This window comes from Echinococcus granulosus, assembly GCF_000524195.1.
Source record: "Echinococcus granulosus chromosome Unknown EG_S00080, whole genome shotgun sequence".
In the NCBI taxonomy this organism is placed as follows: domain Eukaryota; kingdom Metazoa; phylum Platyhelminthes; class Cestoda; order Cyclophyllidea; family Taeniidae; genus Echinococcus; species Echinococcus granulosus.
The window spans coordinates 302,006-327,783 of record NW_020170460.1 but is presented as its reverse complement, the minus strand read 5'-3'; the positions used below and the strand labels follow the sequence as shown (position 1 = coordinate 327,783).

At 42.3% G+C, this 25,778-nt stretch overlaps 2 protein-coding genes across 2 annotated transcripts; both read left to right on the top strand. All coding sequences in view use genetic code 11, as the record gives it.

The window, feature by feature from the left end:
- Positions 1 to 802: 802 nt before the first annotated feature.
- Positions 803 to 15,221, top strand: EGR_07554 (6-phosphofructokinase; the record flags this gene model as incomplete). Its single annotated transcript, XM_024496803.1, has 14 exons — positions 803 to 827; positions 1,193 to 1,223; positions 1,329 to 1,358; positions 1,555 to 1,819; positions 2,863 to 3,052; positions 3,276 to 3,595; positions 4,066 to 4,386; positions 5,702 to 5,766; positions 6,263 to 6,332; positions 7,062 to 7,279; positions 9,567 to 9,810; positions 12,914 to 13,224; positions 13,635 to 13,765; positions 14,998 to 15,221. 14 exons carry the CDS (start codon positions 803 to 805, stop codon positions 15,219 to 15,221), a joined length of 2,445 nt encoding a protein of 814 aa, XP_024348808.1.
- Positions 15,222 to 17,866: 2,645 nt separating this feature from the next.
- EGR_07553 (hypothetical protein) lies at positions 17,867 to 25,535 on the top strand (the record flags this gene model as incomplete). The annotated part of the gene is made up of 5 exons (XM_024496802.1): positions 17,867 to 18,055; positions 19,332 to 19,476; positions 23,149 to 23,567; positions 24,491 to 24,608; positions 25,438 to 25,535. 5 exons carry the CDS (start codon positions 17,867 to 17,869, stop codon positions 25,533 to 25,535), a joined length of 969 nt encoding a protein of 322 aa, XP_024348807.1.
- Between the last annotated feature and the right edge of the window lie 243 nt (positions 25,536 to 25,778).

Here is a 25,778-nt window from a genome sequence, read left to right as displayed (position 1 = left end):
AAAGAAGGAAGGCTATTTAAAAAAGACCAGAAATAAAAAGCATGCATTAATGAAATAACATTAAAGATGACACACTGGCCTTACAACCTAAGCTGAGAAAACGAAATTTTGCATGGTGTTTAACATTTACAAAAAATACCAAATGAGAAACAAAATAATTACTGATGCCCAAGAGAACACTTGACTTCCCAATTTCGGCAAAAGCCACAAGTATGTATTAGGATTTGCATGTCAACAATGTAAAAGTTTACTAGCAGGCATTTCTCAAACGGAACCAAAATAAGGTGCGGGTAAACCGAAGGTTAAGTGCGTGGATCCGTCCCACATCATAAATAGCTTCTCCATAGAGCCACTTAAATGCTATTAAAGAAAATTTACTGAGTTTATGTTTGGTCCAAATTATGGAATATATCTGGCTAAACACCAAGAGGAACGCAAATGTCTTTTAATCATTTGTACCATGAGCCTGCTCAAACATTTTTACGGTTGCTTTTAGACTGCAGATGACAGCTCAAAGTTAGCTGTTAGTCCGAAACATAAGATAATTCTTTTCTTTCTCCTGTCTCCCATCTTTATAGACTCAGCAATCATTGCATGGCAAACCTAAAATAAAACAAATTTTCAATAAGTAACTTTTTTAATTACATTACATAATTCTCTTTACCCTGTGAATAGGGTGCTTGTTTTACTTTATCAGCATAAATTATTCCAAGAATCGCCTTCTCGTACGTGACGATTACTTCGGCGCGTTCTTCAGTGAAGTTTGGGGTTGTCAGGTTTTGGACTGTTGCTCAAAGACGCCATGGCAGCCAAAATGTCAATGCATGGTGCGCTTCTTATTACTGCCAACATTTTGGGGTTTATTTCAAGCCCTAAGTTTAACTATTCGCCTCTTTTGTGGTAAAAAATCCACATTCATAAAGCCCACTTAAGAAACAATTTGCTAGACTTTCTTTTTCTTATTTTAAGGTACTCAGGTCTGAAGTAGCTTTGTTGTTCTACTTGTTTTTTGGATTGTAGCGCAGCGGAACTTATTTTCCTTCAACGTCATCTAATTTTCGTGCATGGATTTTCATTTCCCAGAGCATTGTGTCATTTTGAAGTTTTGCTGCATCACGAAATCTTATATAGACTTAAAAACTTGGCCGCCTTTTTCGGTTCTTGTTATTTGTCTTCATAATTACGCTTTTAGATTACTCGTCTCATGATGCGGCGTATAAGAGGTATGCATTTTCCTTTTAGGCCTCATATTAACCTTATTAAATGCCTGCTCGAAGCTTTTGTTAACATCTGTTATGCACATGTGCATGCTCCTTCACCTTTTTTAGTCAGGAGTTCGATAATTCAACACGGCGTTCGTAAGTTCTAATCAATGTCTCTATATGTGCAATTCGCGATGCTTTTCCCTGTCCTCCTTTTCGCACCGCATCCTCTTCCCCTGTATTTTGACCTGCGGAGTTCTAAGCGTGATTAGATCGCATACTACTGACTCAGCTAATTTACTCTTTTTGATGTACTGTTCATTAAGCGTCTCTCTATTCCCTCTTCCCACAGGTTTGACCGCCGATCCACGGTGGCTTTTCCGGGTATGGAGGGTAAGTACGTGGCTAAGGGCCAATTCTCGGGCAAGTCGATCGCAGTGCTGAGCAGTGGTGGAGACGCTCAAGGGATGAACTCGGCCATCCGCGCTGTCGTGCGAATGGGTCTCTACTGTGGATGTCGCGTCTTCTTTGTCAAGGAGGGCTATCAGGGCCTTGTGGATGGGGGCAAAAACATCAGAGAGGCGACATGGGCTGATGTTTCCGGTATCATGCAACTGGTATGGCCTCTGTTCAGTGTGTCTCTGTATATTAGCAAGATTTACGTGTTACTGAGACTGGCAACCTATAATTGCTCTTTTATTTCATAGTATTTATTTTCAAGAAATCTGTTTCGGTTAATTTTTAGGTGGTAATGCTTGGATTACCATCTTTCCTTTTTTTTATTGATCAGTTGAAATCACCGGTCGATGTACCATTAAATTCCCCTAAAAGTTGACGAGATTATCTGCGACTGATTTTCCTCTGTTTTCTTTTTGGTAACCTCGGCACCTTATTTAACGTGTTCGTTACCAGCGTCACAAGCATGTGACATGTTTTCGTTATCAGTTTATGACCACATTAAACCAAAGTGTGTATTGCTAAAAGATTGCTCGGAGGGCAATTATTTTTCACATTTCTTCAGCGTCATAAAAAAATAATGCTAATTTTTTGGGTCACAGCAAGATTTAATTTCTAGTTATTTTAACTCTTCTGTGAACGTAGGTTTCATTTACAAAGATCTACCTCCTACCATTCCTTTCAGCTAAATAGTTTTCGTACAGTGGCACATCAAGGTGTAGATAAATCCAATTCAGAAAATTTCATCAACTTATCTGAAAACTCACGTCAGTTCATCATCTGATCCAGTAGTTATGATCTTTCTTCTAGATTGGTTCCTCACTTTGAGGGTCGCCTTAGAATCGAGCTCGGAGTCGTAAAAAGTGTTTAGGAATTCGTGTTGATTTACCTCTCTAACAAGCACCGCAAAAGCAAGACTATTTAAATCGGAATTGTCATCATTCATGTCTCAAACAACGAAAATTATTTGACTTGAATTCTGTTGTAAGTGTAGACTTCATTACCCTAAATTCACTATCATCTCTTTTAGCAGACATGCTTTCACTCATGGCGATGCGTATAAATTCTTTAAGCCACATCTTACCAAGATACCATCATTTATGCCTGTAAATTTGAGAAATGGCGAGTTCTTCAATGAGTCATTTCGTACATAATAATCAAAAGCAATCCACCTACTAAACCTATTCGTCTTAAACATTTATAGGGAGGCACGGTGATCGGTTCGGCGCGTTGCAAGGATTTTCGCGATAGGGCAGGCCGTGAGAAGGCGGCACTTAACATGGTGAAGCATGGCATTCACAATCTTGTTGTCATCGGTGGTGACGGTTCTCTCACTGGAGCCAACGAGTTTCGTGTTGAATGGGCCTCCCTTCTTGCCTCGCTTTACGAAAATGGTGGGTTCTGTTATGAAATTGTCCAATTTACTCAACATTTATAGACCACGAGGATTGGTTTGCTTGCTGGCTCTATTCCATGAGTTACGTAATACCCCAATATGTTCCTAGAATTCTGTGTATTTAAGGCTTTCGCCATTCAGATTTTTTTCAATTCTTTGGGATTTATCTTGAAATCCTCCTGCGTAGTATCACATTCAACTGCTCATCCGTTTCGACACAGCAAAAATCACCGATGAGGAGAAATCGAACCATGAGCACCTTAACATAGTTGGCATAGTGGGCAGCATTGACAACGACTTCTGCGGTACTGACATGACCATCGGCGCGGATTCGGCGCTGCACCGTGTAATTGAGGCGGCGGATGCTATTGTAACCACGGCGCAGTCACATCAACGTTGCTTCATTCTGGAAGTTATGGGACGCAATTGTGGTTATCTTGCTCTCATTTCGGCTCTTGCCTCTGAAGCTGATTGGGTCTTCATCCCCGAGGTACCACCGATGGACAACTGGCCCGAGTTGCTCTGTTCGAAGGTTCGAAGGGTGGGTAAAATTGTCAAATTTCGGTTTCTTGCCTCAGTTTATCTCCGTGTTTTTTTATTTTGATGAATTTTGCAGTGGAGCTCCAGGTAGGTGTTGCATCACGTCCTGTTGAAGAGTTGTTTAATCCAGCTAATAAGAAAATGTGACCAAACTGTTGACAATATTCTGGTTAAGATTTGTTACTAGTGGCTGAAACTAAAGAATCCTAGGTGGCGGAGGGAGCTTGGCTCAGCTTGTTTCGAGGATTGATTCAATGCCTTGCTGACATCAGCCAACTGATCATTTGTCTGTCGTCTGGCATGGAGTTTCCACTTTATGCATTTATGCCCTTGTATATGGTCTGACCATTAGCACTGTTTTGCAGAAGGATCGGCTCACCTATTGTTCATTTTCTAGAATGATTGATTAATTCCACGTGTGGCTCCTTGGTTTTATTTTCCTTGAAAAAGCTCTTTTGCTTTCGTCAACAGAATCGTGAACGCGGCCAACGTGTGAGCATCATTATGATAGCCGAAGGTGCGGTGGATCGAGAGAATAAGCCAATTACCTGTGAGATGGTGCAAAAATTAATGGTGGACGAGTTGGGTTTGGACACGCGTATCACAGTGCTGGGACACGTGCAGCGTGGCGGTCGCCCCTCGGCTTTTGATCGCCTCCTCGGTGTTCGCATGGGTGCTGAGGCGGTGTTGGCTCTCATGGATGCGGACAAGAATCCCGACCTTCCCTCTTGTGTCATCACTCTCGTAGGAAATCAAGCTGTTCGTCTGCCATTGATGCACTGTGTAGAGAAGGTAGGTAGCTCATCCATATTTGAACTAATAGACTGTCTGCATACCTTTGTCATACTGATCTCTTTCCTCTCAAACAGAAATTGTATCATAGTTTGGCTTGGTACTGGGATGAGCGGATGCTGGTGTAGATTGCGAAATTGCGTATATCTGGCGACTTTATCAAGCAGATTTCTTGTGCACTGCCTTGAAGAGACAGCTCCTTAGTCATTCAGTTCACCAGCTGCCCATGTGATGTGATTGAGAGGGTCTGGTATTCTTTCACCCCATTCTGCGTGAGGTGCCTTAGACTCCACAGCCACTCAAAAGTTGATCTATTAGGGCTTTTTTGTCCAAATTGAAGCATCTAGGTACTTGTCACTCCCTGGCTTTTTCCCTGAGAACCAATAGTCTCCTTGCTTTTAGGATCTTCACTCGGTTTAAGCAACAGTAGCATTCACCCAGTCACCTACTTAATATTATTTCTACATAATTCACTTGATGGATTATATCATCTGAGCACATTTAATTTCATGCTGATCACTCCACTGATTTAATCTGGAGTGTAGTTGACGCAACTTATGTATTTTGCTGCACGTTTCTTGGCCTGTTTGAGGCAAAAATGTTCATTGTTAATCACTTCTCTGCGACCAGAAGTGGTTATTGTTGGTTAGTATTTCTAAGAAATTTGGTGACTAATAAGATGGGCGGTTTATTTTTCAGTCTAGCCTTACAGTTCTTATTATCTATCATGGAAGGATATTTTGTTGAATCTACTGGATATTCCTTCTTTGTTTTACCTAGCTCAGTACACAATGGTGGAGGAAGTGCATGCTTTCCTTTCCTCCTCTCCACCATCGGAATTACTGTTCCTTTGTGTGCAATTCATTTCTTCCATCTAGGTAACCGCAATCATCCTCGAGAGGCACCTAAAGGAAGGCTCTAATGCTAATAAATTGTTTAGATCTTATTTATTACTTGCTTGGCTTTGGACCATCACTTGAACCGAAAGGAAAGGAATATGCGTAGTTCCTATTTGTTTCTGAAAAATGGATAAATTTTGACGAACATTTTCTGCAGGACTTGAACATTACTGTGGCACATCAAACGCATATAATCCCTAAAAATGGTAATCCTGTAGGAGGGATCAAGCAACTCAGTAAGGGAACTTACCTATTAGTGATGTAGACACCAGGTGATGTATTTAATTTGACAAAAAACTCGCGAATATGCTCCATCATAACTCAGGAATTGTGCAACCTGGCAGAACTTCGCTAACAGCACCCTATTTGGAGATATGGGCTAAATTACCGATTTTTTAATTTTTCTTTTTTCCTAGACCCGAGCTGTGGCTGTCGCTATCGCGAAGCGCGATTTTGAACAGGCGGTATTCCTCCGTGGACGGTACGTCTCCTGAATGCATGTGCATGTGTGTATGACTGTCATTTGTCAAGACTGTTTGTGAGTCATGCCTTAGTCATTCTCCCACTACAATGCAGACAACTGAGATGTAGACTCTGGAAAAAAGAATCAGAAGGACTTCTACACCAGCGAGCTATTCTAACAATAGCTGGAACCAGATTGGCGTCCTCTGGACTGAGTAATGCCAATTTTCGCCCTTCTGATCTGTGGTTTATGCAAGGACAGAAGGCGCTTCATGTTCCACAAATCTTTCCGGACTAAATTATGGGTAGCTACTGTTTAAAAGTCAACAAATCTATCTTTTCTTCCCACCCAACAAGGTGATCGGTCGGAATGCAGTGCCATCAAAACTGTTTCCCAAGGTTCAAAATCTACGCCAGTCTAATGACAAATGTCATCTGTTTATCTGCTGTGATGGTCCTAATTGTGTGATGCTATAAAATTTGATATTCGTCTAATTACTTTTTTTGTTTCGTAGGAGCTTCATGACCAATGTGGACACGTATATCACTCTGTCCAAAATCAACCCTCCAACTGTTGAAAATAGGGTGGGTTTATGTTTCACCTTCTAGCATGCTCCAGACGCTAGAAGGTCTGTTTTGATCTCTTTGTTTTGCTTTTACCACATTTGATTGTCGAATAGTAATTGTTTATTATGCCACTCCTCTTTGGTGTATGCATCATATTATCGTATCTGGCTTTGCTACTGATGCATGTTCATGTCTTGTTCTATCCTGTCCCTTTCACAGCCATCAGTTATCGTAAGTTTGTGTTCTGCTTATCTTTCGCACATTAGTTTTCCACCAACCTTCTTCACGCCTTCCTTCCTCTATTTCCCAATCTCTTAAAAATGCTCTGCTCTGGCTGCCTACCTTGGTTCATTATTTTTTAGTGCTCCAGTTAATTGAACCAAACACATTCTCTTCTACGTTCGTTTGAAATAAAATTTTACTTGCCAAGTCAGATTATGGTCTCTGAACCATCCCGTGTTGATGTTTACTTTTTCTCCTACATAGTACACTGGTCATTGACGGTTGATCTTTTCCTTTTGTTGTGTGACTATCAACCATGCTTTCATTGACCTGTCGTGTGTATTTAATGGCCACTAACTTGGCTTTTTGAAATTCCTACTTTGATTAGTACAAAAGCAGCTATTCTTCGTTGTGTTAAGTTCTGTGAAATGTTCCTCAACTTGATACAAAACTCCACCTCCACTCCTCGAATCAGTCTTCTCACTCGTACCAATAGGCCAGCAATCCTGTTTATTCACTTTCCAGGCGAAATTGCGTGTCGCTGTTGTGAATGTGGGCGCACCAGCGGGTGGAGTGAATGCGGCAATGCGTAGCTTCACACGTATTGCCATCACTAGGGGCTACCATGTGGTGGGCATCTTTGAGGGCTTCCAGGGCCTTGTCAATGGCGAGGTTCGTGACATCTTCTGGGACGATGTCAGGGGCTGGGTCTCCCAAGGTGGCTCCAACCTCGGCACTCGTCGGTGAGTTGTCTATTTCTCACCGTTTCGCTTTGCATTGGGAAATGCCTTTTCTCCTAATACCTGAATTTTCGACCAGCAGTTTGTATGATGTAATTCACTGTCTAGCAACAGTGTAACTAGAACAACAGCAAAGATGTTTGGAGGAAAGATGGTTTAAGCTCAACGAAAGACCTCATTGACTGTCTCTAAAATAGGACAGCTCGATTACTAGACGTAGATTTGTTTCCACTTCAGCTCCTACACCCAGATTAAGCTGCTCGGTAGTCACCCTGCCAGACAATCGACTCAGTGAGCTTACTAAGACTGACTTCGGAGGTTAAATGGTTTTTGAGTTCAGCAGACATTCACTGTTATGTATATTAGCCAGATCTCATAGGGTCGTGCTGGTTGGAGCCAATCGACTGCTGAAAGATTCTGGAAACCGTAGCCAGTTTTGCCGATGTTTGACAAGGTATGAGGCTTTGGTTAATGTTTGCAGCTCGTGACCCAGTACCGGTGTCATGGTGCTCGTGAACCGCCCAGTAGGGTTGTGATTTTTCCAGTCATACAAACTTCTTATTTTTCCTTCCAAATGAAGTTTTTGGTTAACCGAGCCCGGAATAATAATGCCTGTATGCATACAATCTATCATCTCTATTACTGACTGCGTGTTTTAACTGGTGAAGTACTGAGTTACCTCTTTAAAAAGCAACTATTCGAGAGGTACCTTTGAAACCACGACGGCTCAAAAGTGCATGCGATATGACCCCTCTAAATATTTCATTACCTCTGGTAGCCAGTGTGATTGGAGTGACAAGAAGGTTATGCTGGTGTCCTCACCAAGGTCGTATGTGCATGAGCTATCTTTTGATTGGTCAATCCAATTTTCACTGGAACATGTGAAAAGGCTTTTTATTAGATGAGGTGAAATATGGCCTGAGGTTTATTTCAAATAGTCGATGTTAAAAGAATTTTGTGCCAGTCCTTGTCTTGGTTAGAAATGAATGTTTTCAAAGTAGTTATGTCTTCTTTATGCTACATCAGGTGACCAGAAGGCCCATCCAGATACCTGTGTCTCACCTCAGTGACTTGTAACTTGCAGGAACTCACAAAGCACGATCAAGTGTTTCCGTGCCTTAGCTGAGCGAACGGGGGGGGCACATACACTGCAGTCTATCTGTGCTTCCTGCTTTCGTTAGTTTGCCCACTCACGTTCAGTGTCAATTGGACCCGACGGAAGCCAATCGCATTTTTCCTTTTTGCCAACCGACTTTACCCTATTTCAAAGCTGTAAAAGTTTCTTGGCAAATTTGCAATTGGGAAAAGTACAGTACTAGAACAATATACGGCCTATAAACGGTTGAAAAATGAATTCGGTGACAAATTACTCAATGGAAAATGTATCAAATACGGAAATGCTCTCTATTCCTGATGGTAAAGAATAGCATGGCCTTTTTGACAAGCTAATTCGTGATTAGCATGTCAAGAACTATCAGTGAATGATTATAAAAGAGAAAGTCATTGAGGTCAAGCATATGGGTCTCACTCAAAGACCAACACTTTGTTGAATGACTTGTGGTGCTGAATGGACTTTGTATTTCCAGCAATCAATCAGCTCATTGTCCACACAACACTTTGTCCCCAGAAGGCAAAGGTTGCTTTGTGAATGTTTATATTTGGCCTGCAAAGGGAACTGTTCGCTAAGGATTGCTCACTTGCTAATGGCTAAACAGATAAGTTCTACAAAAACCTAATGTGCAGAACTAGCCATGTCGGTCGGAAGAAAGGCGTATACGCAGGAAGTAATGAAGGGTCTCATATCGCAGGCGTGATTCATGCGAAGATTTGAGATAAAATTACTGCCTCATCTCATCTCCCCTATTCTTCTGATAATTCTTCTAGTGATTAGCATCTTTTTGACTGTAGCCAGTTACATTCGGAACAGAAGAGAATATCAGGAAATAAAAGTGATATGGAGCTAGAGGTTGCTTAATTTCGCTTGACGGACTACGCAAACGTATCTGGTGATTTACTTTCTTATGTAAATGGGTGGTTTATCCCAATTAATCTCACTTTCTAGATCTGTGAGAGATACATCTCTTTCCAAATCAAGCATTTAAGAAATGGTTCAACCGGTATTTTTGGTAGATTCCATGTTCCAATCGAGTTTCGCATTCCAATTCTTTCATAGATCCAACCAGAATAAGTTTGCGTAAGCATTGAATCCATTAGAAATAACGTTTATCCTTAATTCCTTGAAGTCTAATTAAAAAGATACTTTTTTGTTTTTTTTTTTTCCTCTTCGCAGACCTACACCGAGGGAAGTTGGCTTGGACGCAGTGGCCGCCCGATTGGGCGAATTCAGGATCAGTGGTCTCCTGGTGATTGGTGGTTTTGAGGCTTTCGAATGTATGATCGACTTGGTGGAGGGTAGGAGCGAACACAAGGAGCTTTGCATCCCTATGATCATGATCCCGGCCACAATCAGCAACAACGTGCCTGGTACTGACTTCTCCCTAGGGGCTGACACCGCTCTCAATGAGATCACTCTGGTGAGTTTATCCTCTTTCCCTTCTTTTTAGTCAGCTTTTTGATTGAAGGCGATGGGCCTTTAAGAATCAAATACTTGAAATTGTGTCAATTTCCATATTTCGTATTTCCTTCCTGGAGTTGTGATTTGACAACTGCCAGACTAGGCAAACGGGATTATCAATCTACCTGTGATTCGAGGCAATCTGATTGGTCCTCTTCTTTCTCCTTTCTAACTATATCTCCAAAATAATATGACTAACTTGATCACAGTCTTCAAGGAGTTTATTTCAAGGTTTAAATTTGATCACTGCTTTTCAAGGCGGTACTTGAGTCCACTCCACATTGTAACTGGTCACCTGCCTTAAAACTTGATTGTGGTAGATTGGACATCAACCTCCAGATTGAAGTTTGGTTTCACTGTCCCACGGCGACACTGCAACAAGTTTTAAACTGTTATGCAGTATGAATCTGATTATCTCTGTCACCTAGCAGACTTCATCTGGCGCCATGGAAGTGGTATAAACAAACATTGAGGCTCTCAATTTTCGTCTTCTATGTCGTCTCCTTTTTTATAAACTGGTTCCTACCTCACGCGCACGCATTCAGTCAATGATTCTAGCTTTGGCGCTTGATTTTTACCAGAAAAAAACTTGCTATTTACTTCAAGTTTTTGCTGGTTACTAAGTTTTATAACTCCAAAGTTTCTATTTATAAATTCCTTAGCGGTGTGCTATCTTGAAATAGGACACTGGTGGACCCTATTTTTTTCCATTTTCTGTCTTTTATCGAATAAACGTATATGGACTTCGAAGAATAGTGGGCGAGGCCCTAATGGAAAAGTTACTGAGGCTTACCGTTCTGGGAGTGACATTACTATAACCGTACAGGATTGGTAGACTGGTGCCATACCCTTACCAGCAATTGAGTCTATCTTTCTTGCTAACTCTTCGTGCCCTAGATCCAGACCCTGGACTCTTGCCAACGTCACAGGGGTGCCTCTAGAAGTTCACGCCTTAGCTACCTCTACGCGGTTGTTTATATTTACTTAACTTTGTGTATGCGTTGGTGTGAGATCAGTCTTGAGGAATGCCTAAACTGCAAATTTTCAATGGCTGTGTAAATCGGTGGGTGAAAGATAGGTCAAGAAACCTCGTATCTGTGCCTAAAGCACCTGGATAGGTGTGAAAGCTAGGATACAAGCGTGGAATGAAAATCAAAGTGCCACTGAATTGCGGTAAAGCAAGATGTTATGTTTATATTTCTCCCAGTCACCCCTTTATTCGATTCTTGTTTACTCATTTGTATGATCAACTGTTGGAGTAAGTCAACTGTGTTTTGGGGACGACTCAGTGGATCTAAGCTTTAGATTTTTAGCTTGAATTTAACTGCACATATGAAGAGAATAGAATCATGAAGGAAATGGACGAAATGATTGCTTGGTCATTTTTGTATCCTAACAAGGCTAAAAACTTTTATGCGCTCTCTTGGAAAGTTTAATCCATTACAGCACAGTTCAAGTAGTGCCTTCGTAGACGACATCAGTCCGTAGTTTCAGTGCACCACCTCTTGAGTGCTGCATTTTGCCTAATATCACAGTGTGATGGGCTTATGTTGGTGAAACTGAATGTGTTCCTTTATGGAAACTGGTCCGAATGAAAAAACGCTGTAACAACATGCTTTCAATTCAGAGGTCTCTGTGTTACTACTCCAAAAGCTTAGCATTGTCTGGACTGATTTCTGATACCACATGATTAAGTTGATGGGCAGAAAGGGTGGTATAGGTCTAAATGAACCGAATTTACTTCATTTAGTCCAATAAATTGTTCTTTGGTCTATCAAACCTTTGCTTAACTTACTTGTTATTGCCTCATGCAGTGCATTGCTAGGCTTTTTAGCTGTCAGTGCTACTGCTTTAGCTCAACGGTAAAATTTATGATTGAAAGTGCTTGCGGATCAGTACTATCATACGTAGGATCGAAGATGGAACTGAAATTGCCCATTAATGTAGACCTGTGACAGTGGGATACTGTTTCATGACCTTAAAAATGAACATGCTCAAAATATTCTCTCTGGAGAATGAAGGGCATCAGACTTGTTGTCACTACTAGAGGAAGTCAGATACTTGAATCGTAACTATCTCTGAGGGGGAAAATCCAGAAGAGACTTCCAGATAAGAAGACTGCAAAATTCTGGCCCGGTATTTAACTGGCACTTTAAGCCCAAAAGGCGCTGTGAAATTGTCGGAGATGCCAGACCACCAATAACTTTCTGTGTAATTGTCTAGCTCTATAAGGCGAGGTGAATAGGTGAAAACGCCTTTACTTTTCCTCTCCTCGTGCCTACCCATTCATAGGTAACTCGATTAGAAGGTCCCGAAGTATTTCTGATCTATCCTTTTAAGCGCCATGCCAAAGGTTGTCATCGGAACCAGAACACAACTGGGAAGACTTGACCCAAGGTTAGGCGAATAGAAGAAACGAGGGATACAACAATGTAGGGTTGGATTTTCCAAACAGACATCCGTTGTCTTGTCTGACTGACCAGCAATCTAGCCTCTCATCGGTCGTCGCATCCATTTAAGCTAGCAATGGAAAGTGAAAGTGGTACCTAAATTACTGTCTTCAGGTCAACTCTGTCTCCTATCTCGTCTGTTTGCATGTTGATGCATGGATGATAGTCCATAAAAGCCCTCCTTGTTCAATGGCAGAATGCAAACACGGATAACACAAGAGAGAATCGATGGCTAGATGCAAATGACTCGCTTCCCCCCCCCCCCCCCCTTAGGCTTACGAGTCTAGAAATAGCTTGTTGGCTATGGGAGATAGGTGTGGAGAGCTTTCTGCCATTGTCGCAGATGCCCAATCGCAAAAGTCTAAAGAGAAAAACTGAACAGATCAAGAAGATAGCGGGAAATAAATGCCTTTAAACGTCACCCGTCTGGTTGCCCACCCATTCTTCCTCCCCGCTCATGATTCAAGCCTCCTCTCCATTCATTTCTCGACCCGGCTAATCCATCGTATTCATGCCTTCATCAATCTACTAGGCGTTGTATCTATTAGTCTCTCTGAATACTGCTCTATCTATGTTTCAATCCATCTGTTCATCTGTCTGTGTGACTTCCAGGCAATTGACAAAATCAAGCAGAGTGCCACAGGTACTAAGCGTCGTGTCTTTGTGGTGGAGACAATGGGCGGCTACTGTGGCTATCTAGCAACAATGGGCGCCGTGGCAGGAGGCGCCGACGCAGCGTATATCCATGAGGAGGCCTTCGGCATTGACGATTTGCGCGAGGACGTCACACACCTGCGCGCCAAGATGGCCTCCAATGTGCAACGTGGTCTGGTGCTGCGTGCCGAGTTGGCCAACAAGAACTACTCCACGGATTTCATCCATAAACTCTACTCAGAGGAGGGTCAGGGCATCTTCGACTGCAGGTTCGTTATTTTTATGTCATACTTGTCCTGCACCATGAAAATCCATCGACATCGTGACCTCGCAGTGCACTTTTAGTCGCGATTCCCAATTGCAGTAACAGGTTCAGGTGGAAAAATTAACTAATTTAAGTACTTGACGAGGCTGCTGTGCATAGTAGACTCAAAGAACCGTGGTTTCTGTTTCTGTAAAAGCATTCCATTAAACCCTCTCTATTTGTTGGTATCCGTCAATTTCAAGGTAAAATCTCCTTCATAGAACCTTGGACTGGTGGAAGTAAGTCTAAGCAACAAAGAACAATGTATTTGAGTAATGTGGACGTAACCGCTTACTAGTCTACAACGTTCCATTGATTGACGATACTGTGAATTGCCATGTTTTCAAAATCCTTTCCTGCCCGTCTTCCTCGCAGAATGACGGTGTTGGGTCACATTCAACAGGGTGGTGAGCCCTCGCCTTTTGATCGTATTCTGGGAACCAAACTGGGTGTTCTTGCTATAGAATGGTTGGACAATCAAATGAGCGCTTTCCTCAATGAGAATGGTAAGTCTAACTCTTCAGCTCTTACTCCACATTTTTATACAGACTTTTGGGTCCAGCTAAGTATCTCCCATATTCGATTTGTGGGGGCATTTTACTTCCAATTGAAGAATTAAGCCTTATTTCTACTTTCTGCTCCATTTCAATAGTGATAATGAGATTCAGGAAGACTAGAAGGTCAAATCTTGCTGTACGATGCTATACCTGAAAGTAGTTTCAGGGCGTTATTCCCTCCACTTAGCACAGATTTGTCCAACAGTTGACATGGGCCATATTTTTTTCTCATTTTTGTTTAAAATACTGTACAAGCGTTAGAACCATTGACATCAACGCTTAATTTCGGGAATGTTTATTAAAATTTTTATTATTTTCCTTTTAAAAGCCCTTGCTGCCATCCCCTATACTTTCGGTCAGTGCTGTTCAATTACCACAGTGTTGTTGGCCTTCCTCCTCCTCCTGTTCCGGCTAACACCTCAATGCGACACTGCATTGTTATTTTAAATGTACCGAAATGTTAGTTTATGTTGCGGCTAAACTATTTGGAAGGTTGTCACTCACCTTTAGACCACTTGAATGGCAGCTGGATTAAAGAAGACCAGAAAGGCGCCTGCAGCTGTGCGTTAAATTATGAAACCTCTCCTTTATCTTCTGGTCACTGTCCGGTTCGGTCCTCACGAGTTTTCTGACAATTGATAATTCACTGCGGTCCAGGAATGGATAGAATCGAATTTCTTGGCATAACGACCACATATTAGGTGAACTGCATCGGGGTGGCGGTAGCGTTCCACTGTGGGCGCATTCCACACCTTAATTGACTTTTCAAGGACATCGGCCTAAAATTAGCATAGAGGGAATGTTGTGTTGCCAGACCACACACTATTAGGAATCCCGTCAGTGGTTCTTTAAGGACAACTTTTGGCTTCTCAAATTTACTTTTTTCAACTGTTTGCCACCAAGCAGGGCTCAATATTTGTACAGTTCCCAAAATACAACGCGTTGTGCGGGTTCAGCCATCATCGTAGGTACTTTTCTTCCTTCCTGTATTATTTTTGCAACTATGAGTGTAAAGAACTGCCTTTAAGAAGAGAGTTGCCATCGAAGTAGCACAAGTTTAGCAATTGCTTCAGCATAATCTGACAATTTGGTAGTCGTGAATGGATATGGTAGTCAAAATGCGAGGGATTCAAAGGGTCAGCACACGAGGTCATATTATTTTTGTTTTTTCTCTAACACAGGCGTAGTGAGCACAAATGGCGACGAGACGTCTGTGCTTCTGGGACTAGTCAAGCGCGCTTATGAGTACTCTCGAGTGGTTGATCTGAAACGCGTGACTGACTTCAAACATCGTGTACCCTGTGACAACTGGTGGCTCAATCTACGCCCTCTGATGCGTATCATGGCAAAGCACGAGAGTCTCTACGAATCTGAGAGTATAATGCTCGGAGCTGACCGCATCTAATCATCCCCTCTGTCACCTCCGTTGCCTTTCCCGCTGTCTTTCCGAGTAATCGGCTATTCGCCCTTCTCTCTCCCTCTTCCTACTTCACTCCTTTCGACATGAAAACGTGAATCAATGGGGTCTTATTATTCAACTGTCATTTTTTTGTAGCGGAGATACAAAAGGCGAGATGTGAGGATCAAAAACTGCTCCACCTTTTGCCCCTTCTGTCCTCGCTCATCGTCAATCGCGTTGTTCGTTTTTCTTCCTTCCAGCATAATTTCCGTGTCTCCTTTTCTCCTGCTCTTGCGTATTTAGTTATGCAATTAGAGCCCTACATTCGGTGATGTTGTCTTCTTCGTTTCCTTCTTCGCAAGACCAAATGCCTCATTTAAATCACGCGACGAATAATACATGACTTTAATTTTCTTGTGACTTACTTTTTGTGCAGTAGGGGGGATTCGGGTTGGAGGAATGGGAAGGATACGCCTCGTCTCGCGTTTCATAGGAGGCTAAAGCTGGCAGACCGCCACTTACATTCGGTAGTCCCAATCTCACAGTGTACATTACCGACACGGTTCATGGTCGAGTTGATAAAGTAATGCGGTTTAAAGGTGGAATCACGAGTGTGCTACTTTGGGTTAGTTGTTCCACCCTTCTATTTGCTTTGCCGGAAGTTAAGGCTCCGCCTTTGAACTTTCGCTGGGTGGCATGGCCTGTTGGCCGTGGCAGTAGTCTCTTCAACCCTTCTGTGCATCTCTTCGCCTTCAGGGAGGTCTGAGGAAGCTACAACAAGCTTATTCCTTTTTTCCCTTAATGCAGTAAACCAATTCGACAGATCAGCTGCAGAAACTTGGCATTGACAATTCACGAGCTGTGCTTTTTCGCGGGTCAGGGGAGAGAAGAGTTGGGGAAATTTGCGATTTCGCGCACAGAGACTTTCGCGGCAGCGTCAATGCCGTGCACGCGTTTTAAACGCCGGCAAGGTCAATTTCCTCCCTCTGATTGGAGCGTTTGACCTAAGTCCTGCCTCCTCCACCCTCTGCAGTGGAGGGTCATCTGATATGGTCCCATGGGTCGTCCACTTGCTGTCCTACTTAGGGCAGATTGTAACAAATGAAATGAGTTGACTTGACAGGACAACTTTTGCCGTGTATGGTCTAGACAGGTAATCCGCTATTCAAGTCGCTACGGCTTTTCACCTTCCGAAATTTTTCTCTTTGTTTCTTGCGCAAAAGCCATTTCCGGCCCATATTTAGGTTTCGGGCGGTTGTATGCATTCATTTTATTGCTTGAAGGGGGACAAACACTGAAGTAACTGTCCACTTCAGCCTCAGTAAAAAGTCAAGTCAGATTCCTCATCGCATTCCACATGGCTACTTTAAAATGCAAATGACTAATTCTAAGTTTTATTTTGTAGCGTATGAACCGCCTCTGAAGGTGTCCTATGACACACGTATGGGGGCCGGAGAGAACATCGGACGGGTGTACAGACCTCGAGAAACGAAGAGCTCGCGTGTACATTAAAACAAGCACACACGGCCTAACTCCCGGCGCCTTTTAACCGCCCTCCGTGGTTCTCCCCCCCCCCCCAAACTCCCTCCTCGTCGTGGCCATTAATAACTAGCCCTTAAGGGAGCCGCATTCAAGCCTGAGGCTGAATCGCGTCAAAGTATCGGTAATTTTATACCGCGGGGCCGGTCGAGAATTGTGAGTATCCAGTCCCGTCCAAGGCAAACCGTATGGAGGACGTATTTGTTTGTCGGACTATGTCCCAAAGCTCGCACAATCGGTATGTCAATTGGATTTGGGAAGGGGGCAACCGCGCCATGATACAAATCATATCGTTTTGGAAATATAGCAAGCCTTTCTTCGAGGCCAGTGGCGATTTGTCCATCAGCTATCATCGTGCGGACCTTGAAACTTGGAATAGGTCATAGGGAGGTACGGTTTCAAACCTCTGGTGTGCATTCCAAAAATTCTTTTATCCAAAACATGTTTCTTCCTTCTGTAACATTTGAATGTGGTAATCGGCTGAGGACATGGTTGCTCAACGTAGAACCCATTTGTACCAGTTCGGAAGGTGCGGGAAGGCTAAGCGGCTATAGGCTCGCCCAAAGGGCCATGTTACCAGGCGGCGGTACAAACCGCGAGCATTGAAGGGCTCGCGTTGGTCAACAAAAGTTTCTACTGTCTATATGATCAAAACCAATCAGGATCTAGCTGAATTGAAAATGCGGAATTTTGGCATCCACCAAATGCAGATTGTCAAGTTTAAATCTCTCAGGTGGTAGGAAGGGCAATTACAGATTTATTGTCCCCGACGTCAGTAGTAGAAATGTCTCGATAAACTAGCTCTGATGGATGACCCGCTTTTAGCGACCTACTTGGGGAAAAATGATGACTCGACCTTTGTTTCAAAACAATTTCCAAATAAGAAAAACAAAGAAGGCTGCTCTTCTTTACTTTCAGCAAGCCGGTCCTTAAATCACGACTGTGAAGGTTCCTGTTTTAGTTATTTATCAGCCCACCTTAAAACTCGTGTCATGAATCGTATCCATCATCACTGCCGAGTTATTTTCGACTGAGTGACGCATGATCAGCTCACTTGATCAGTGCCTCATTAGTAAGCAGGACAGTGAAATAAGCTGCTTGTGGTGTTCATCATGCTGCATCACACCCACAACACAGCCAAACATGCAGCTTGGACGTGCCCTCGGTCCCGACTGCAGCCGGACGGCCAGTTGAGGCCGTCCCAGGACATGGATGACTCACGTGTGGTTGGAAGTGAAGCTAACGACCACGACCCAGGCGTAGCTAACTTCCAGATTAGTCAGCCATGTCTGCATAATGAGGTCTGTCGATGGAGCGATATGGGATGGATTTCAATTAGACCATGGCTTTGCGGGAAAATCCAGCATATCATCACTACGTAGCAGCAAGGCAAGTGGACATTGTGCATTAAAAGATGACAACCTCATGGTTGTATTAGCGGCTCACAGACAGGGGAGAAGATAAGAATGGCTGGCAAATTTTCATCATACCGAGAGGAGGAGATGCTTCAATTGTGGTGGCTTTTGCTGGGGCTGCCCGGATTATGACCTCAACTAGACTAATCAGCTTTAAAGAAATATGGTGATGAAAGTTGGAAGACGCTGTATACGGGATGGTGTCATGGTGGTACTGAATTCAAGTAGTTTGCTGTAGGTGTATCCCATTGAGAATTATTGTCTGGAGTTTTTTGTGAGCCAGTACAGCCACTTAATCAAGGCGCTGGACACTAATGGTAGTGCGTGCACGGAATGCCTTATGGAGATGAATGTCCCAGTCACAGAAGGCGTAAAACTTACACATATTCAAGGAAGACTTCTAGGGCGGTATGACAGTGCACACGACCACAGTATGACATCTGAATGATGCACATTTCAAGGACGTCAGTGATTAACCTTGCAGCCATGTTAGCATTCCGACGTGGCCGGGAAAGCCTAACCTGGGACGTCTATCACACGACGAAATCAGAGGAATAGTCTCTCTGTCGGAACCGGGAGCGCAACACAATCACCCAGCAATAATTGGCATTAGGAGAATTCAGTTCAAACCGTGTGTCCTGAGTTGACTCAGTCGAAATGTCAAAGCTGCTTGCCATCAAAGTGTAATTTTTGCGACTCGGAAATACCATTCAGGCTTGAATGATCCTTATGCTACCACCTCTAAAAAAGGTCCAGAATATGTCGAACAGCATAGAAGTACATGCTATTTTCATACTTTTCATGAGTAGGGAAAAAGTCTTTGTGTAAACCCAAATGCGTTGTCACTCTCATTGTTGTTGCTTAGGTGCTGGACAGACTGGAAGCACAAATGACATGACATTCCCCACATAAATGTGGAATAAATCGCAGTAGAATGGAACAGATACACTGATTTCAAAGAATCAATTGAAGGCTAGCTTTTCCTATTTGACCTCTCTTAAGACGCTAGCTGCCTTTTGTGTAGCACCAGAGAGGAGTGATGGGTAGAGGTAATTCAGCTATCCACGCTAGATGGCCTCCTTCAGTGTCTCCAAATGCGGAGTTGAGGTGCAGGCGCCCAGAGAAAGCTCTGATGGGGTGTTAACTGAACTTATACAAATAGAACCCCAAGGCGGTGACTGAAACCGTAACTGCTAGACCCATGGTTCGGAAAATAAACTTTCAACAGAAACGCGAGCAGATTTCTACGGCAGTACTATGTTCTGAACGCACGGGTTTCGTGATGCCTTCTGCAAAGCATGAGTTAGGTATGAGTGATCGTCCAACCCCCACACACACATCGTATGACGTTACTATCCTCTGATGGCAGCATGAATATATACAGAAACACCTTTATTTATTCAAACATTGAAGGTGACATACACAAATACTGGACAGCTTTATTTACTTGCCACAGCTGCTTTTGTGTATCGGTGATCGCGAAGTACTTTGGCTTATAATATTACCCCGATATTCCCTTGCTTCTTAATAAGTGATCCCTTCCACTTTTACCTATCTAACGTAGAAACCGTATGTGCTGATGCTTTTGTCATTCTTAGTTTAGTATACGATCTCGTGGAGGGTTGGATTTGAGAGGGATCGACAACCCTACCACTTCAAACTGACAGACCCTGTGCTTCTCATTGTAAAAATGCGTGACACCTGGTTCGTGGTGAGATTATGACCCTCTTTTGCCGCCCAGTTTGTTTATTGGTGGACATATCAAGGTTGTGTGGATTCGCGTTTCAATGGGTCGCGTGTTTTGCCTAAGAACCACTATAGAAGTACGCAATCCGACCTAGTCACTAGCATAAGAAGTTTGAGGGCTCGCCTACTAAACAAAAGGCATACATGGGCATTTATTTGTTGATCTTATTCTTTCGAATTGCCCCTTGCATATTATATGCTGAGATTACGGCAGATAACGGAGAACTCTGGAACTGTCTTTGTGGAATTGGATGCATACTTCTAGAACATTCACCACATTGCCGTCGGTGACAAGGTTTGACACAAAGTTTAATTTCATGCTTCATGTCTTATTATCAAAGGAAAACACAAAATATGTTACCTGCGCCATTGTTACATACGGGGAAGTGAAGGAAACGTCCTTTTTACTAGTGGAACCCTCTTTCAGGGGATATTTCAAACAGTCTCGTGTGCCATTCGACACTTTCATAATCCGAACAGCGCAATTTTCTTCTGACTTCAAGGAGAGTAAGCAATCCTCAATGAATTATCTTGAAGTGAAAACGATTGTAGGGGAAACAATCATCCCTCTTGTTCAACAAATACCGGTGTGATAATAGAGAGCGATGGAATGGAAATGCCTTTTTTCCATTCTTTTTCTGTGCCTACTCAGTTAAAATATGACAACCTTACAGTGGTACCATTAAAAGTTAAACTAACGTCACCTCCTAAACTTTCGCAGCAAGCGGAGGGAGAAACTTGGATTTTTTCATTCTTAGTAAAAATGCTACTTATATCATATTGTCAGTAGTTTGAATGAACATGTGGCCAATCATTTTTGTGTTGCATCGAGACAATTAATCAGGACCCTTAGGTTGTTTTCTTACCCTGTGGTTTCAAGAATCTCAGGGAAATGGAACCAATTACATGTTGGATTACTGATTCTCTAAAAAAACTGACGATTAACGAAAGGCCCATCGTCAAATTACTAAATGTGGTAAATCAGTCATCAAAATGGACAAGATTCCTAACGTCTTAGAGACTAAATAGCATAAGTAAAGCAAAATTCCTAGGGAGAAAAATTTGCTTAACAAATGAGGCGCCCTTTTAGTACTTACTTCACGTAAACTTGGGGTTGGTATTTCTATTAGTGACGTAGGAATTGAGCTTTACTTTACATTGAACATTGATAAACCCATAGTGTCAGAAAACTGAGAAGGATGGAAGACAAAACATGCTGTCAGTATAGGCGAACCTGCTCATTGAGCGGCCGACATTGATCTCGGAGGAGGAGCCGGGCTCCGTCTTCCTATAATTCCGATTCCTTGTACACATTTATGACGCGTATACGGTGAAAGATATCCGCCTCGTTTTAAGGGCGTGAAGGCATAGGCGGAAGAGTGAAAAGCTGAACCCGTTACAAGGTAGTAAGAAATGGCCATCCTCTTACTGTATATGACATTATTAATGTGAAGAGAGAGCAAAGGCATAAATAAATGAGCAAGAAATGGTGAAGTGTAAGTTAGTTAACAAGACTTCAAACCTGGTATCGTCAATGGCATAATTATTCACCATCATTGTCTAAAACATTTAATTTGAAGTGTGGTAATTTGATATGTAATTAAATGTGTGTAGTGATTTGGTATTTTAACAGTGTGCTGAATTACACAAGCGCTTTAGCCTCTGCACGTTGTACTCCCACCGGGGAGCACAGCCTTTGAGTCGTGCTAGTAGCCTTCCAACTCTTCTTCACATTGTTAATGCATACTATTCCATGCCACTTCGGGTTATCAAAACTTCACTGAAACTCGGAACACTACGTTGGTAGAAGGGGCAGGTGAACCCGATTCAAACTTTGTGACTAAATACTGCACCTTAAGGTGACAGGAGGTCACATGTAGACGGCTGAATCTGTTAAGCTTCTGACAGAAAGGGTAAAAATGGCATCCTGTCTTACCGACTCAAAGCTCCGTGTAATGTAAGCAGGTTATTATCTATTAAAGTGGCACCAAATTTGAATCAGGAAGGAGAAGTTGACGCAACTTATTAACCAAGTGAAATGATTTAATTTTTTTAGACTGAAGGGCCTTGCTTGTAGGCTAATTTCCTTAAGACTAGAGAGTGGCACACGGGCCAAATCCGTCTAATCTTGAGAAATTTGAAGCCAGGGCATATGCTCTTACCTAATACAATTTGCAAGTAGGGCGAAGCTCTGGATACACTGGAAGTCCTTGGATATGTGAATGACTTTGGGACCAAATGTCGTCACGCATACAGGAAAATACAGTGAATGGATATGGATAATTTTTAAATTGCCGACCACCTTGTCAAGATCGATTTCGGAAAGCACTGGTGACGATGTTTAAATAGAAAAAGCAATTAATTATCGACTTGATATTTCATTCAAGTATGTTGGAAAATGCAGAAACTGGCATCTTGCTGCGGCATGGACTTCAGTTCATACTGTTAGACATGTTTAAGTTTACTGCATTAGTAAGCAACATTTTACTCCATTACAAATTTGACGCATTGAAGTTCCAAGGAAGAAATATAGTGTTGCATAAATGTTTAGCCACGCCGACCCTTAACCTTCAATCCTGGCGGTTTATAAGGCAATGCCTAGAGTCCCTGAGTCATTCCGCTTGTTACTGAAACTATGTTAGGACTTTGACTTTAGGGAGTACCTGAAGGTCAAAATAAGTATAGCTTAAGGGAAAAGGAATGAATTTGCTAGCAGTAGTCAAGAAGTAACTACAAATAAATATATCTGAACCATTGCCATTAAATTTTAATATCTGTGTTGAATGGCGTAATAATGAGGAATGGAACATTTAGCTCGTAAAAATCTTAAGACAGGTGTTATCTTGCTTGCATTTATAAGCTTAAACTTAGGATTAAACTTTAATATGCATTGAGTTTATTGCATAGTTAACATTTTTAGCAAAACTTGATTTACCATGATTGTGAGCAAGAGCTTCATATAAGCAGCAAAAATCTGTTGATTTCTAACAAAAATTTTTAATTAATCAATAAAAAATTACTTTGAGAAGTCACCTTAAGTGCTGCAAGAGTCCACCGCTTTGTTATAATTAATTGACTCATCTAAATTTTAAGGTCGAATAAGCCCCGCACACTCTATATGGTGTGCGATAACCAGTGACTAAATTATGAAGCCGGGTTTTCTAAGTAGATTTACAAGGTTTGTTGAGTACATTACTTCTAAAAATTAAGATCTACGGGTTGTGCGCCGGCAGGATGGCCGACAGATGACGTTGCAGAGATTGATGCTTCTGCCAACGAGTTGAAAAAGATAACAGCAGACATCCTTAAAAAGCTCTCTTCCTACTTGCCTCCACCTTCGTCGTCAACTTTCCAGCCACTGGATTTAGCATCTTTTTCTTTTGACTCACTTCAATTATTTGGGAGTTCTGGAGACCGTCTACTCAATAGAGCAGCTAAACTTGAAGGAACTCATCAAAAACACTTCACCGCTCATAATAGCCACCAACCTGAATCTAATGGATTTAGCACATGTTCGAGCGATACGAGGTCTCAAGAACACGAACTGAATGCCGAATGTGGCAGTCGTTCCTACGGTGATTCGTCGTCGAAGGAAACCCCGAAGAATGGTGAATCTACTGAAACGCGATTCTTCACAAGTGGCAATACGATGGTAAGTAACACAAAATATTACTAATAGAAATGGAGCAAAATAAACGAAACTGGTGTGTCAAATATTTTACAAGGGGTATATGGCAACATCAAAAATGGCATAGGTGCATTAGTACATTTTAACAAATCACTGGATTCACATGGATAGGTAAACCACACAACACTTTTTTGGTGTAGACTGTGTCGGTTTAGGCGTTTTTGAAAACAACTATTTTTTTGCATAAGCAGTGGCAATAGAGTTCACCCTCAATTTAAAAACCACCGTGTTCCTAATGTGTGAAATGCTGCGAAAATTAAGCATTATGACTTGTGTTTCTTATTTTTATTTAAAGAATGACAGGAAAAGAACAACTGATATTTTTGGTGAAGGGAAGTGAAATAGTGTAGTAAATAAGTATCATTTATTTCAGTCATGATGTCCATCCAAAAGGTATTGCTACGGCTTGAATAACTTGTTTAGGTTCTGGATCAAAAACATTTGGAGTCATCATAAATGCAATTTCGCATATTCTACTTAACTTTAAAAAGAAGAGCAAAGGGATATTAATGACCTAAGCAGCGTTTCTCGAATAATTGTAAGCCTTACCAACTCAAGGTGTCCTTTGTTAACCTTGTTTCACCTACGATTTTTTTTGCTTAACCTGTCACTATGGTATCAAATGGGGAATTTTCTTTCCACAAGTGCCTAACCAGCTAAACAACCCTATTCGTACATTTCTCCGCTTTCCTTCCTTTTTTCAAAATCGACCTTATCGAAGCAATCAAACAAAATTGTTTTTACCTTCCAAGTTCAAGTATCGAAATTTTACATTATTGTGATTCATGTCACCTAGTTTTTCCATGGTACTCAAGTATTTGTTTATCTCGCCTTTCAATTATGCAATCCTACTTGGCCTGTGCCCCCATTGGTTGGCTGCCTTCTAGCCCACCTCATGTCCAAACTCATCACCCACTCACTCACTTGCGACCTTGAGCCATCCAATCATCGTGCTCACTGGTGGCCTATTGATCAACAGCTACGCACTGGTGCGCGCCTTCGCCTGTAAGCACGCGTTCCTGCTTGGGTGCCTCCCCGTACTTGTACATGCGTATTCCTCGCGGGCGAAAGACAAAACGCTAGCCCCTCCCCCAACGCATTTTCCGTTTGATCGAAGATTACTCACTTCCCTTTACACTGGGACCGAAATCGCTAAGACGGTCAATAATCACATCGTAGTTGGGCATTTCGCAGCTAAACCGTTATTTGCAATAGGAAGTAGCATTTAGAATTTAGAACTGACAGAAGCATAACCCATTTATTGAACGTTCGAAATAATAATGCCGCTAGGGCGTGTGCTGCTTATATGCTGCGTAAGTCGTGTTTGTGCGTGTACCCTCCTCCTACTGGCTTCGAGGGCCCATGGGGAAAACGATGAAAAACAAAATATTTAGAATGATGAAATATCGGTAGATACGTTTTTTTCAGGCATTGGAAGTGGTGCAATTAAAATACTACATATCTTCTCATTTGTCCGACCTTTTTTCCACCAACTTCGCACATATGTGACACCTTAATGCTTTGTTTTATCTGAGATCACACTTAAAACATGCTGTGTGCGTTTCATCAATTTATCACACACCACAGCCATCAGACTGATTATGTTTAAAACACAAAACTAGGTGAAAAAGGTCCTTTGTCCAGGGCTGATTACAGGGTTCTATGGAATTGTTAAACCTCCAATGCTTTTGACATCTATCATCACCAAACAAGTGCCATCGTTAGGGTCTGCATTTCGCGTTTTCAATCAGCGTTGATGATGATTATTAACTGAGAGCGAGAACAGTGGAGAGAAGACAATTGTGCTCCATAATTGGCCCTTCAATTGTACAAGACCGGCTCTACTCCTGCTGTTCACCCCCGCCATCATCATCATCATCATCATCAACGTCCCGTCATCACGAAAAGAGCAATAAAAGTGTGGAGCAATAAAATCGCTCTTTGGTCCATGGACAGAAAATAAAAGAAATGGCCCACCAGTGAGAGAGGCATGGTAGCGTTCCAGTAAACTGTGCATCACTTTCAAGTACTCCTACACCAGCGCATTTGTAAGCCAGCGCAAGCTCACTCACCCATTTCTAGTGGAATGCCGTAATGAACTACTGAGTGATTCACCAGTGGGCAATGCTGATGCACGTAATTGTGGATACCAGGCCTACCTACCGCTTCAAGTTT